This window comes from Callithrix jacchus, chromosome 22 (assembly GCF_049354715.1).
Source record: "Callithrix jacchus isolate 240 chromosome 22, calJac240_pri, whole genome shotgun sequence".
NCBI lineage: Eukaryota > Metazoa > Chordata > Mammalia > Primates > Cebidae > Callithrix > Callithrix jacchus.
This window is the reverse complement of record NC_133523.1, coordinates 40184250-40199030: the sequence shown is the minus strand read 5'-3', so window position 1 is coordinate 40199030 and position 14781 is coordinate 40184250. Positions and strand designations below refer to the sequence as shown.

The window sequence follows — 14781 nt, the reverse complement described above, 5'->3', positions numbered from 1 at the left end:
CAGACGCCTAAGGATTTCGGGTTTAACAAGGGCGGGGCTGATTGTGGCCTCTCGGCGCATGCGCAGTGCCTTGAGCGCCTACATCCGGCAGCGCCGCTTCAGTCTGGGCGTCTCGGGCGGGGTCTGAGCTGGGACAACCGTCTCTCTCCTGTTTTCCTGGAGTCACTTAAAACTTTTTAGTTTTTCACTTAAATGGCCAGATGAGACCATTTCATAGGGTGGCAGAGGAGTGGAGGAAGGGAGAGTCACGTGTGGACAGGGTGAAGGTTTAGGAGCTCGCTGTGGAGGATGAGGAAGCACCGCCCCGTAGGTGGCCTGGGTCTGTCGCTCCCTACGCATCAGCACCGCCCTCAGCCCCTGCAGAATCCGAGCAGGGGGAGGCAGAGCTCACCCAGCGTTGAGTGTGCGCCCACTGATAGGCCCAGCTGGGATTAGGCCTGTGAGACAGAGTTTTGCCCTGTGATGCCAGATTGATGCCATGGTATGTGCCAGGTCCAGAGTTCCTGCAGGTGCAGACACCTGGCGCCTGGGCCGGGCTGGGGCCACTGAGGCGATGCTGCCACCTTTGGGGCGATGAGGGAACCCTCTGGGTCAGAATCTGCCCGGGAAACCATTAGGCAGTCTGGGACCCTGGGTTGGCCTCAGGTGACTGAGGCCGAGGGGCGCGGGTCTGGGTCCTGTGAAGAGCCCCTGGCCCTGGGAAATGGGACCCACAAAGGTGGTGGCTGCTTTGCCTTCAGGCAATCCAGGTTGGTGGGGACCCTAGGACTGAACCCTCCCCAGGGAACCTGCTTCTGGGTGGGGTAAGCAGCAGCACGGCCCCCTCCGAGATCTATTCCACAACAGCACTGGGCACGAGGGTTTGTCCACCAGCACAGGACCTGGAGAATGTGCTTCAGGTGCTTTGGCTTTCCTTCTTCCTTCCAACCCTGGAGGCTCCTCCATGGCCCACACCTTCTGCACCCCGCCCCATCCAGTCCTGCTCAGTCTCCAGCTTTGGCCCAAAGTCAGACTAAGAGTGGCATTTCTGGGTGCTGGACCTGCCCAGTGAGTTCTCCATGGTCCCAGGTGACGCATGCCTGGGATGGGTGTGTGGCAGGTTAGGTTTCCATTAGTGACCAGAGAAGTCAATTTCCACTAACCCTTTATTCTAATTTTGATGAATGCATACGTTAAACTTTCAAGAACTGGAGAAACTGGTGCCTGAGGACTAGGGCGAAAATGAGAAAACCAACCCATTAAAACCCTGGCTGGGTTTTCTCAGACCCTAAAGTCTGGTCTGACAGTGATAGCATTCTTTCACATATTCCTCATACTAGGGCCATTTAAGATTAAGAAACTTTCCAAGACTCTAGAGAAAGCTTTCCAGACACTCCACACTAGTTAAAGATTAGATACTGACAGAATGAAACATGCCCACTCGCAGGTGAACTCCGCACACAGGCATGGGGCTTAGGATGCACATAAGCACTAGAAAAAGTAGCTTGTAATTTTGAGCTGGTCTGGTGAGCTACTCCAACCTTCTCCCCATAGCCAATTGCAGAAGGAAACGCTGTTCTTCCCCAGTCTGTCTGCATCTCCTTAATGGACATGGAGAACAAACAGCTGGACGCTGTTCTGTCCCAGAACTGGTGGAAGAGGGAGTGCTCCTCCCCAGGTGTGATTCCCACCTCCTTTCCAGCCCACTTGGGCTGGTCCCGATGCTGGGGACTGGGTTCAGGGAGCGATGTGGTGGAGGACGGTGTAGGAGGGTGGCCCCTGTTCCGGGGTGGCCAGGGCCCTATTCACACAGCATGAATAATAAAATAATAAATTTAAAAATAAATGGAGAGAGGAAACATAATTGTGTGCGTGAACAGGGCAAATGGAGAAGCTCGGATGCCTCAGGGTGACAAAGAGAAGGGAAGGGGCCCCACATCACCATTTGTGACCCGTTGCAACCACCCAAGCTCTGTAATTCATGAATTCTACAGCATAAATTTATAAAGTACATATATTTATTATGGTCCTGTGCTTTACTCCTGGATAGAAAAGAACTTGAGGTAATAGAAAAATCTCACAGAATGGTGAGGGTTTCCCCACCAGCCTTGGGGTGGTGCCTCCCTGATGTTGGCCACAGAGGTCAGTCATCATGAGGGGTCAGAGTTCCTGGGCTCTCATCAGCACATGCATCGCCTGCTGTCCAGAATCCTAGAAGGGCACCTGTGGCCCTCGTCAGGACACATGCAGGGTGGGCATCAAACAGGTCACAGAATGAAGTGGGGGGGTTGAGTGTGTGTTTCCCCTGCCCCCAAATAGCCACTCAGCATTCCAGATCTCAGGTGACCCCAGCATCTCTCTCCAGGCCCATCCAGGAAGCAGAATCCAGGAGTCATTGTTCCCCTATGTTCCATCAGCTGACAGTGGAGAGAGTGACAGAGAGAGATACTGAGCAGGACAGAGATGCCCAGAGATGGGGGGAGAGACTGGACATGGGCAGAAAAGAGGACGGGAGAGCCAGGAGGAGAGGACGGCAGTGTTGAGAGAGTGAGGTTCTGAGAGGGAAATAAAAATAAATGGAGGAAGAAACAAGGTGTAGGGAAGGGGAGAGACAGGGAGACACGGAGAATGGGGGCTCCACCCAGGGCAGAACAGGCATGCAGCTCCCCTGCTCCCCTGCACCCACAATCCCATAGAGGGGACAGGACTCACCTGTGACAAAGCCTATCATCCAAGGTCGGGGCCGAGTTGCAGTTCTGGCCTATCAGCTTCACCATGAAGGTCCAGGAACAGCACTGCTCGAAGCAGACTCTGAAGGTGCAGTTTCCACACCTCTGGGTCCTGGTCAAGGGCACGACAGCATCATCATAGCAACAGTGCTGCAGGGGGTTGTAGAACTTGTCCCCACATCTCATGTGTGGCTGGCACAGCATCAGGTAAGGACTCGTGGGGACCACTGGAGGAGACAGAGCTGGTGAGGTCCAGGTGATGATAGCAGGTGAGTCCCAGCATGGGGTCCCCTGGGAGCCGCACCGCCCCAGCTTCCCAATTTCTCCTGGGCTCACCTGGGGCTCCATGTGAGCAGAAGAGCCTGGAGATGCAGAAAGCAGCCAAGACAACTGTGGGGAAAGGAAGGGGAAAGTGGGGTAAGTGAGCAGCCACAGATATGACACTGCACTGACATTTAGAAGATTGGGTGGAACCAGGGCTCCGCATGGCTTTGGGCAGTTCAGGGACTCAAGCAGGGCTGTGGATGGGGCTGGCCCGAGCATTGTGGATGGGGAATTGCTGGGCCTTGGAAAGGGGTGAGGTGTAGGGTAGAGTGGAGAGCGAGCCCTGGAGATAGCCGAGATGGGAGATGCGCTTGGGTGGGAATGGGGTCCTGTCCTCTTTACCCAGGATGCAGCCTCGGGGAACCATGGCTCTGGGGTGGCTCCAGCAGAGTGAGTGGGTGATCAACAGATCTCAGCAGCTCCTTTTATCTCAAATTCCTAGAGGAGCTGGTAACGTCACGACATGTCCTGCCCTCCTGCAAGTTCTGCAGAGACAGGCTGGGTCTTTGGGCAGGATAGGAGCCAGGCAGGGTATGTGTCATGGTAGATCTGATCTCAGCTTTGTTCTCAAGAGAGAAGTGGTGCACCCCCCATATTCTCTGTGCTACGTGCCCTCTGTCATTTCCGACACTGATGCCTCTGGCAAACAGGAGAAAATACGATCCTCCTGACGTTAACATCCTCTGACACACACATCCGCACGGCGATTCCACAAGATGCTACTGAGCTACGACTTTCCCCACTTTCCTTGGGATGTTGCTAACCAATGACATATTCCATGGGGCCCATTAGGTCTGGACCTCACAACCCAAACCCCTGGTCCAGAACCCAGTAACTTCTCACTCACCTGCAGCTCCTGGCATTCGTGTGCGAGAGACTGGGTGACTCAGGCACCTGACTTTCACAGGTTTGCAAGGCAGGAGTGGATTTGGCCGAACCCCTGGGACTCACACTCCTCTGGGGGCTCTTCAACTCCTTCTCTGTCTCATTAATGGTCATTTATCCAGGACAGGTCCACATGGAAGCCCACATGTCCCAGGCTTTATGTCAAGACATTGGCGATGCCAAGCTGAGTAGAATATTCAGTCAGTGTCTTCATGAAGTTCATCACAGTGAGAGAAGAGAGAGAGAAGGTAGGAAAATAAATGGGTTATTGTGGTTGAAGTTGTGGTGGAGAAATCCACACCCATCTTGAGATTCTCAAAGGTATTTTTCCTTAATGTGCTTTTTCCCTGAGAAGAGCCATCCTGGGGCCATGATGTGAGGACAGAGGGGAAGGAGCTGTTTTGGGTCAGTTTTGTGGGCCCCTCCCAGCTTCTGCAGGAATTCCTCAGCTCAAGAGCTCACAAGGCCACACCTGGCATGAACAAGCCATTCTCTTCAAGGTCAGGCAAGGTGACCCGTCACGCTGTAGGCACCATGGCTAGGTCCTAGCAGGGCATGGATGTGGCCAAATTTGTGTGTGTGTGGAAGATCCTGCATCTGTGTTCCCAGGGAGCATGAACAGGGGCTTCTTTCTGGAGGCAGAAGACAAGTGAAGAGGCTGCAGCAGAAAAGCCCTCATGATAAATACCAGAGTGCTCAGCTCCCACCTTTTCCCGGGGCAGAGCAGACCCTGCTTCCAGCACCATCTCCCTGTCTGCTCCAACGTCCTCCATGCCTCGCTGCAGTGGGATAGAGCAGTGTTTTCCAGGACACAGATTAGGAAATTTGGTTGGGCATAAACAATATTATTTTTAATTTTAAAAAATGGGTTAGAAAGTGGCACAGTGTGCATTAGCCAGAATGCTGTGCTCAACTGTTTATTATACCCCTCCTTTTTTTTTGAGATGGAGTCTCTTTCTGTTGCACAGGCTGGAGTGCAGTGGGATAATCTTGGCTCACTGCAACCTCTGCATCCCAGGTTCAAGCGATTCTCCTGCCCCAGCCTCTGAGTAGCTGGGAATACAGATTCCTGCCACCACACCTGGGTACTTTTTGTATTCTTTGTAGAGATGGGGTTTTACCATATTGGCGGAGCTGGTCTTGAACTTCTAACCTCAAGTGATCTGCCACTTCAGCCTCCCAAAGTGCTGTGAATACAGGCGTGAGCCACTGCACCCAGCCTGTTTAGGACCATTTTATTGGGACTATGTGCATTCCAAGTAATAATAGAATATTACATTGTTCTATTATGTGATGTTACTATATGATAGAATAGCGTATATCTAGAACTAGGCATCTAGTTTTTTGAGGGAGTCACAGCCAGATGAGGAGGACACTTGGGAGCACAGGAGTATCTGGGATCACCTTCTCCTTCTCTAAGAGCCACTGACATATCTGCCCTTTGGCGTCTTCCATAAAGGGGTCCAGTTCTCAGGTCCTCGGTTCCAGGCATTTTCTGGGAGGCTGCAGTGGAGCCCCGTACTAGGTCTTATTGTCTCTACCAAGAAAAGGTGAGGCTGGCTGCATGAGCTGGGGTGAGAGAGGGGAGCACCGTTCCTGGGGCAGGGGCAGGGTGGGCATCAGAGGAGGGAGGAGTCCACCCCACCCTCATGGCCTGAGCCTAGTTTCTTAGAGCGGCTGAGTCAGCCCAGCATCTGGAAGGTGAAGGGAGATTGTAGCAGAGCATGGGGGCCTCAGAGGCTGGGGCAGTGTGAGGACAGTGAGGGCCAGTTCAGGGCTCCCTGGACACTAAGGGCCCCTAACTAGACATGATGAGGCTTTGGGGTCACTCAGCCCTGGATTCAAATCCTGTCCCTGCTCCTTCCTAAGGTGTCAGAAAAGCCTATAATCACAACTCTGTCCAATCCCACCACCAGTTCCTCAGAATCCCCCTTCCTAACATGCCCGCTCTGGGGCATCCACGTCTGGACATGGGTCTGTCTTCTGCCTGGGCTGCCTGGGAGCCCAGCTGTGTGAAGTAGGACCAGGATGCCCCAGTAGAAGCCTGTCCTCAAGTGTCTGGAGAAGATCCCAGGTGTCTGGACAGTGAATATAAATCCTGACCTCAAATGACCATCACCATAATTCTCTCACCCCACTTCCTGGATCCAAGCAAGACAGACTGAGGTCCTGCTGGTGGTCAGTGACACAGGCTGAGCCAGGACCCAGGTCTCTGGAACTCCCACCTGAGGGCTGCCAAACTCCCCAGGCCTGGCCCCTCTCGGAAGGGCAGGAAGGCTCTGTTCACAGATGCTCCTGGAGGACACCCAGGTCTGGTATTTCCAGGGCTCCTGGGCAGGGCTGGCAGGTCTCGGCTCCTGGAATGTGAAACTCCAGAGGACGCTGGCATTTCCTGCTGTCAGCAGCTTTCCCACTGCTTGCCTTTTTACTCCAGGAGAAAATAGAAGGAATCTCCCTCCTGGCAGCTTTGGGGTGGTCTTTCCATCTGCCCTCAGGGAAGCCCTGCTAGGAAATAGGCAGGAATGAGGTGGAATTTCAGGTGTGCAGGTATGTCAGGTATGTAGAAGGAAGTCCAGGGTTTCCCCGGGCCAGAGGCCCCTCCTCTGCTGGCTGACAAGGATGGGTCTGTGAGTCAGTTTCTCCAAGCATAACGTCAGGATTTCAGAAGCTCCCTGCAAAGCAGCTTCTGTTGACCAAAACCTGATCCGTGCTCTGGCAGGATCCTCCACATGACTCCAGTGAATTAAGAGCCTCCATGTCATAAGAGGGTCTGGAAGAGAGGCCCCAGCATTTGCCACCAGGAATGAAGCTAGACCAATCTACCGAGCTGAGACTCAAGATCTGGATATCAGTTCTGTAGTTGGAACAGCCTCTCAGCAATTCAGAGCTATTGCCTGGGCATGAGACATTACTGTGGATACACCCAGAGGCACAGTGGCTGTGTTTGAGAGATTCAAATGCATCCAGAAGCCCAGCTGCAAGGCCTGCTGGGAAGGAAAGCCTGAAGCTTCCAGCCTCTGCAGCCCAGACGGTCCTGAAGAAGTAGGCTGCATGCCAAATGTTCACCCCCACATCCTGCACACCCCCACCGCGGCTGTCACAGCTCTTGGCTGAATACAGCTCCTTGGGAGAGCCACAGCATCACCCCTGCCTCAGCCCCTAATGCCCCATCCCTCTTCATTCTTCATCTTTCACTTAAATATCAACCACCCTCTGAAATCTTCTTGAACGTCGAGGCTGAGGTCAGCCACCTGTTACCTCCTGAAAGCACCATGGACGTCATCTGATACGCTCTCACCACGGCTCTTTGTGGCTTTTCTGTTAAGGCAGACCCTTGAAAATCAGGTCTCTGCTGTGGTTTTTGATACCTCAACAACAAGAAGTGAACAAGTCCTTTCAGTGACCAAATTGATCAAGGACTTTATTTTAGTTGAACCAGAGCAGACTATTCAGCACCACAGGTCTGGACAGTTCTTTTTTGCTCTCCTCCAATGCGCCTCACAAGTTAAATATGTGTGTGTGTGTGTGTGTGTGTGTGTGTGTGTGTGTGTGTGTTTAAATGTGCAGTACAGTGGCATTTCACAGTATTTTGCAATTATCTGTGATAATCTGAGCAAAAAAGTTTATAATTATTTTCAGACTCTCAAATACATTATGGCCCCAGGACAGTTAAGACCACAGAACCATAGTCCTGCAGGCAATAATTCTCACCAAGTCACCATGACAAGACAGACAGGTTGAGTGAAAGGTTTTCCTCCTCTGCTCCACAGGAACTTAATCTCCTTCCTATGTGAATTCCTGTTTGAATGTGCTTGTTCTGAGAAGAAAGCAAGCTTCCTCTGAAAAAAGCCAATTGGGATCCAAGTTTGGAGATGCTCCCCCTTACGGAGGCTGACACACTCTTATGAATTTTTGCTTTCCCTTTTCTTTGTGACTGTGTGTAACCCATATGATGATGTCACAGCTATTTTTCCTAGCAGTTGCAGCCAAAAGATTTATAAACTTAGGAATCTAGAAGGTTCTGAGTCTCACCTGTCCCTACCCTCTCCCAGCAGGCTGTTGATGATGTTGGCAGCCTGGGCTCCTGCAGCCCTGCACGTGACTGTGTTCTGTGTTAGGAGGGCTAACAGGGGAAAATGTGAGCTGTGGAGTCAGCCTTAGACCTTCCCCAGTGCAACTGACTCCAGAGGGCACAGCTGAGCAGCAGCTTCACAGGGAAGCCCTGGAGCTGTCTGCAAGAGGAGGTTTGAAGACATGCAAGCAATAATTCTCACAAAGTCACCATAACAGGACAGGCAGATTGAGTGAGACACAACCTGAACACAGGGCTTTCATCATCCATTCACTTTTTTCATTCATTCATTGAATACACCCTGTGCACTTACTCTGTGCCAACGGATGCTGTGGATACGATTGTGACCTAGTTCCAGGTCCTGCCCTTCTGGGTATCATAGTCCAGGGAGGAAACAGACACCTCTCCAAACAGTGATGATTCAGGGTGAACAAGGCTGGGTCCAGTGCCCAGGGCACCAGGAATGGCTTCCTGGAGGAGGGCACCAGAAGGCAAGCATTGGATGTCTCTGGCTTTCCCATCTTTCTTCTTGCCCAGAGCTCCCAGAATCGCTGTAGAGTGCACTAGAAATGTATAGTAGTTCATTTTCATGGGGCTATAAAGAATGACCTGAAACTGGATAATTTATAAAGAAAAGAGGTTTCATTGACTCACAGTTTTGCATGGCTAAGTTTTGCCTCAGGAAATGTATAATCATGGCAGAGGGCAAAGGGAAAGCAAGGCATGTCTTCCATGTTGGCAGGAGAGAAAGAGAGGGAAAAGGAAACTGCCACACACTTTTAAACCATGAGATCTCATGAGAACTTGTCCAGTATCACGAGAACAATAGGGAAATTGCCCCCATGGTCCAATCACCTTCCACCAGGTCCCTTCTCTGACTCATAGGGATTACAATTTGAGGTAAGAGCTGTGTGGGGACACGGAGCCAAACTGTATCCGGATGCTCCATCCTAGGAAAGAAGGAACTGCCTGAAAGTGCCAGGGCTTGGTTTCTATTCCTCCTAGAGAATGCAACACCTTGAGCTAAAGAGAAACTGACCAGGACAGGGCCGGCCTCATTCCCATCCCTCCTCGAGGGGGTGTCCTCCAACACTCACCCAGGACGTGTCCCGTGGGGTATAAAACTCAGCGCTCACTGCTGAGTCCACAGCTGTGGTGCATGTGGGCAGTGCTCCATCTGCCCTGGGCAGTGCTCCTGAGCCTTGGGGGACCACTGAGTCATGAATCCTCCGCTTCTGCTGCCTATCTGTAAGTAATTAACCTGCTTTTTGGAACTGGCTGTGGTTGTGGGTGTTCTGTTCACCATATTCAGTGTGGTCAGATGCAGCCCAAGATGCAGTGGCTGAAGTGTTCAGACCCCTGTTCCCGGTGGTCAGCGCGGTGGTGACGTTTGCCATTCTCCCTGCAGTGGGAGTCCTCCCTTGGGATTGGTAACTCACAAATGCTGCCAATTTGGCAGAGCAAGGAGGGTCCAATCTGACGAAGCCACGGCTTACCCAGCGTGCTATAATATGGAAATGTTTGTTCTTTGGCCCTCAATCCTATCACGAAGCTAAACTTGGAACTTCCTGAGTGACAGGAGTGTCTTTTGTTATTCCTAATGAGTCTCTTTCAGATCACACAGCATGAGTTCATGCTAAAACTGTGACTTAGGGTAGGGCCCCCAGGGAGCCTCAGCATCAGGGCAGTCACAAGAAGAAAGACAAAGAGATTCGAGGATCAGAGGGTAGGAACCTTCAGTGTCACCCACTAACCTCCAAGAAAGGTGATGATGGGGAAGCGATCAAGTCCAAACTATAAAAACTTTTTTTTGAGATGGAGTCTCACTGTGTTGCCCAGTCTGCAGTGCAGTGGCACAATCCCAGCTCACTGCAACTTCCACCTCCCAGGTTCAAGAAATTCTCCCTGCCTCAGCCTCCTGAGTAGCTGAAATTACAGGAGCCCGCCACCATGCCCGGCTAATTTTTGTATTTTTCAGTAGAGACGGGGTTTACCCATGTTCGTCAAGGCTGATCTTGAACTCTTGACCTCAGGTGATCCACCTGCCTCGGTCTCCCCAAGTGCTGGGAATACGGGTGTGAGCCACACCGCTCCTGGCCTAAAAACTCTTGAACAAAAGAATTGAACTTTCTGGTTGCTGAACACGTGGAGGTGCTGAGAGAATGAGGAGCCCCGGGAGACTATGGAAGCTCTCACAATCCCCTTCTCCACCTCCCCTTATGAGCCTCAGGGAGAACTGGTCTTTCTTCTCAGTGCACTTGACCTACAGGCAGGCCCTCATCAGGGGATAGAAGTGATCAGATTGTGTTTCAGGAAAATCCCTAACTCCTGCTTGGAGGCGGCTGGCTGGGAGATTGAGATGGGAGCAGGAGACCAGGCAGGAGGTGATGGACCAGCAGGCCTACTCGCTCTCACGGGTGGATGAGCTAAGCACCCATATCCCCCACCCCATTTCTCACTCTGCTTTCTGGCCTCCCAATGTTGGGAACCAGCCCAATCCTGTATGTGGGTGCCCCGTGTCCCAGTGGACACAAGGGAGTGAGAAAAGAAATAAAGACAAAGACACAAGCATAGAATTTTACAGCACGGGTCCAGGGCTCCAACACACTGGCATGGGGTGATCCGGGTTGGCACTGAGCTCTGGGCTCCAAGCACTTTTATTAGGTGTATTATCTACTAATCTTGCAGGCTATGGAGACGAGGGGTTGAGAAGGAAGATAGCTGGGGAAGAGCATGTGTCTGCAGCAGTCAATAGCAAATGTGGTTCTTCTAAGAAATACTAAGATTTTACCACCCACTGTCTGAGATTTGACCACCCATTGTCTATCCAGCTGCTTTGGCAAGAGAGGTGCAGCAGACAAGGCCCATAAGGTCTGACCACACACTGTGCATCAAGGGGCTTTTATCTCCCGAGCATTGTGCACACAGAACAATCGGAATTGCTCCATATTCTGAGAACATAGGCAGAGCCTGTGGCATTCTAGTGATCTCTGCCCTGCAAGGCCTTCCGGCCTTACCAGTTCCCAACTGCAAAGACCCTCCCAAGTCTTGTGAGCAGAGACTGCATTACCTCCCAGAGTCTATGCATAAGCTCCCTTTATGAGATCCTCATGCAAACTCTATGTTGGGAAGAGATGTGGGACCAAAGGAGTTTCTCCTGCTCTGCAGCGTTCTGCAGTTCCAGGGCGCTCTCAGACAGTCCTTACCAGAGGCCTCCTGTTACCCCTTGATCTCTGCTTTTATGTTACTGCATCATAGTTGGGATATGATCCGCGGCACAAATCTCAGTGTATAAAAAGCAAAGTGAGCTTGTAATCTTTTAACTATAAGTAACGCAGGCCTGCCCCAGCCATCTCTTCCTACACCCCTCTCGGGCAGCTGGAGGGTGAGCAGTGATCTCCAGCATGGGGATTGTGACACTCTCAGGTTGTGAATCAATTTGTCACCATGGGTATCTTACACATTAAACTAGACTCAACAGAAATAGAGGAGTGTGCATAGCACAGTCTTATTCATCAGTGTCTAAACTTTTCCTTCAGACTGATGCAATGTGACTTTCTCCTAGTGAGTCACAGCCAAACAATTACTAAACACTGGAAGGAAAAAATCCTCTGGGCACAGGCTCATTTCTGTTTTCTTAAAATTATTAACTGCCCTGGCATGTTGTCTTCCCCCAAAAAAATGAGTTGAGAGCTCACAGAGTCAGTCCTAGGTGCTTTGTAGGCTGAGATGGGGCGTGGCATTTGGCCTGTTTTTTTTTGTGGTAAAAACAAAGTTGAATTTAGGCCTGGAGACCAGCCAATGCCAGAGAGCACATTCCACAGGGCAGGGTGGGCTTGGCATCTCTGGGGAGAGAGGAGCCCAGCCGGCCCTCCTTGGCCTTGACCCCCATCTCTCAGGGCAGCCAAGTCAGGCCAGGTAGAGAAAGCGGCAGTGGGAGATGATGATGGTAAATGGGGTGTCAGAAGCCGGGTCGGAGGGAGGGCAGTGGGGCAGGGCCAGGGCTCTGTGGATGCAAGAGTCCCTCTCTCAGCAATCCTGACACTTTGAGGTCAAACCTCCCTGGGCTGGAATCTTCTCTCTACATTTTCTCAAAGGGTCAGAGAAGCTGTTTTCCAGTAGCCCTGTTCATCTCCCTGTATGATAAGAACATTCTGTTTCTGGATATTGTCGGCGTCCCGGCCCCTTCTCGGTCACATCCAGTGCACATCTGGACACACCATGCGCTCTCTTGGCAGCAGAAGAATGTTGAAATCACTCAAACTCCAGCCCACATGCAGCAACCCTCGCCATGGCCTCATGCTCAAAAACTAGCCAAAGCCACCTGCTTAACTGCCCACCTGCTTCACACGGGACCAAGCCTGAATCCTTCTTAGGGAGTGCTGAACTGGTAAAGTGGTGTCATCATCTGGGGTAAACACCCAAGATTCAGGGTCTCATGCCAAGAAAACCGGGTGTACAGACACAGGAAGCGGGCTCAGGAGCAGAGGGTTAATAGGCAAAAGAGGAAGAAAAGCGCTCTCTTTCTCAAGAGGCACCTGAATGGGACTTCCAGCCACAGTGGAGTGTACTGGCTCTTATCCACAGGTTTGAGGAGGCGGTGTCTGATTCCCATAGGGCCCACAGGTTGTTGGAAGAGCTGTGACAGTTACATAGTGCTCGAGGAATCTGGCCGCCCCTCCCTAATTGTATTGTGCAAATGGACTTTCCACTTGGTGGACGCCATGTTGTCTGCTGTCTACTGTACATGTGGAAAGGAAAAGAAGATGGAGCCACTATTTTGAAAATGCCCAGTCCCAGGTAGCCTTTTCCTATCGGTACAACTGCTGGCAGTCACCTGTGTAAGCTTCTAGCCTGCCCTTCTATGTCTGCAGCTCGATTTTAACGGCTGATGGTTGTTAGAAAAGAATGTGATGGGGGGCGGCTTTTCATTAAAAGAAAAGCCTTACCAAAGACTTTTTTACCCTCTCTATCTGCCTAAAATGTTTCTTAACTCCTGTATCACTGGGTCCTATTTAGCTTTTAACACTTATTTCATGCTTGTTGTGGTAGCTCATACCTATAATCTCAGCACTTTGGGAGGCCAAGGCAGGTGGATCACCTAAAGTCAGGAGTTCGAGACCAACATGCTGAAATCCCGTCTCTACTAAATTAGCTGGCCGGGTGCCTGTAATCCCAGCTACTTAGGAGGCTGAGGCAGGAGAACTGCTTGTACCCGGGAGGCAGAGGTTGCAGTGCGCCGAGATTGTGCCACTGCACTTCAGCCTGGGCAATGAAGCGAGACTCTGCCTCAAAAAACAAGAAGAAAATTCATTCCACATACATAACCACCTGTGTCATTTCTCCTGAAGTTCACAATTCCCTGGTGGGGGTTTTCCCAGCAATCGGCAGGGGTCACTAAAACCCCATATTAAAATTACCAAAGCAGCTGCCTGTGCGTTCCCAGCTCCGGGTTGTCACTGTCTAGGGACAGTGGACCTAGAGCTGTTTGAGGACAGGGAGCAGGGTGGCATCCCTCACTGCCACGTCCCTAGTTATTGGGAACTCACATAACTTGGGGGAAAGTCATTGTCTCTCTTTCCAGGGCCACAGGATTCTTATGGCTTCCTGGGAAATAAGAGTAAACTCCAACACCTGTTGGTCATATTTTCTCACCCTAGTTCCCTATATATAAGGAACACCTTGACATGAAGGACCCCTATAGGTCAGAGACACCATCTAGACTAGACCCAGTTTCCCCTGTCCCAGCCCAGCAACCCCTCTCAGTCCTGGGCCCAGCTCCTCCAGAAAGGCAAGCAGCCCCTGATCCCAGGCAGCCCTGAGCGAGTCTCAGGAAAGACTTTCCACGACCCCAGGTGCTGCTAGAACGTGGCACACAGGAGAGCATTGGGTTTTCCTCCTGCCATGGGCTTCCCCTCTGGAACAAGTGCAGAAAGGGCTGAATCATTCTGGTGCCATCTGGGTGTGATTTCCACCTGGCCTTAGGGAGCCTCTCCCAGGTGACAGGCAGGAATTTGGTGGAATTTCAGATGTTCAGAAAGCATGTTAGGTAGGCAGATGTCAGTGAGGGAGGGGGTTGGGCCTCACCAGTGCCTCTGCTTTCTGCCTGGGTGGGTGGAGTGCTGTGTTCCACCTGCACATTTCGATCCTTTCCTGCTTAAATGCCCTGCTGCAGCAGCAAAAGCTGCAACAAGAAAGCACTGAGACTCAAGTCAGGAGAACAAAGCATCTCTAGCTCTTGGGTATTTGCCCACGCCTGGATTCTCCCTAAATCATCGAAGACAGGAGTGTAGGGAATAAAACTTCCAGACATGGTTTTTAAAAATTAAAAATAGCCTCCTTCCCCTCCTTTTACGTCCCCCCTCATTTACACTCCTCAGAGATCAATGGTCTTATCAGTTTCTGGCTTCAGTGCCTTTAACGTTCCCATAACACTCTCATAATTCTCATGACTTTAGGGACCCAGCTACGCCATTACCAGCTGTGGAATTTTAAAATTTACTTAACCTCTCTGAGCTACAGTTTCCTGTTGACTAGCAAGCATCCAGTAAAGTAAACGTGTTTGTAAAGATCATGTGAACTGGGAGCGGCACACACTCCCCTTATGCTGAGTGAATCCATCTTGGGAAGTATGTTGGATGGAAAATTTTCAGAATGTAGAAACTTGTGTTCTATTATTTTAATGTTCCTAGTTCAATTAATACTATCGGGTAATTTCCTCAAACATTACCAAAATTCTCTCAAAACTCTATCTAGCACTCTATCCATGGTTTCTACATGAAATATAGCATT

At 51.1% G+C, this 14781-nt stretch overlaps 1 protein-coding gene across 1 annotated transcript; it reads right to left on the bottom strand.

The window, feature by feature from the left end:
* Positions 1 to 1979: 1979 nt before the first annotated feature.
* Positions 1980 to 4125, bottom strand: IGFL1 (IGF like family member 1). Its single transcript, XM_054250679.2, has 4 exons — positions 3880 to 4125; positions 3045 to 3098; positions 2692 to 2935; positions 1980 to 2396 (listed from the first exon to the last, which is right to left on the bottom strand). The coding sequence occupies exons 1-4, from the start codon at positions 3893 to 3895 to the stop codon at positions 2393 to 2395; spliced, it is 318 nt and encodes a 105-aa protein (XP_054106654.1). The 5' UTR covers positions 3896 to 4125; the 3' UTR covers positions 1980 to 2392.
* Between the last annotated feature and the right edge of the window lie 10656 nt (positions 4126 to 14781).

Coding starts and splice junctions, on each gene's coding strand:
- IGFL1 (XM_054250679.2), bottom strand. Junction 2,936..3,044: donor CTGCTCACATGGAGCCCCAG/GTGAGCCCAGGA, acceptor TGTCTCCTCCAG/TGGTCCCCACGAGTCCTTAC.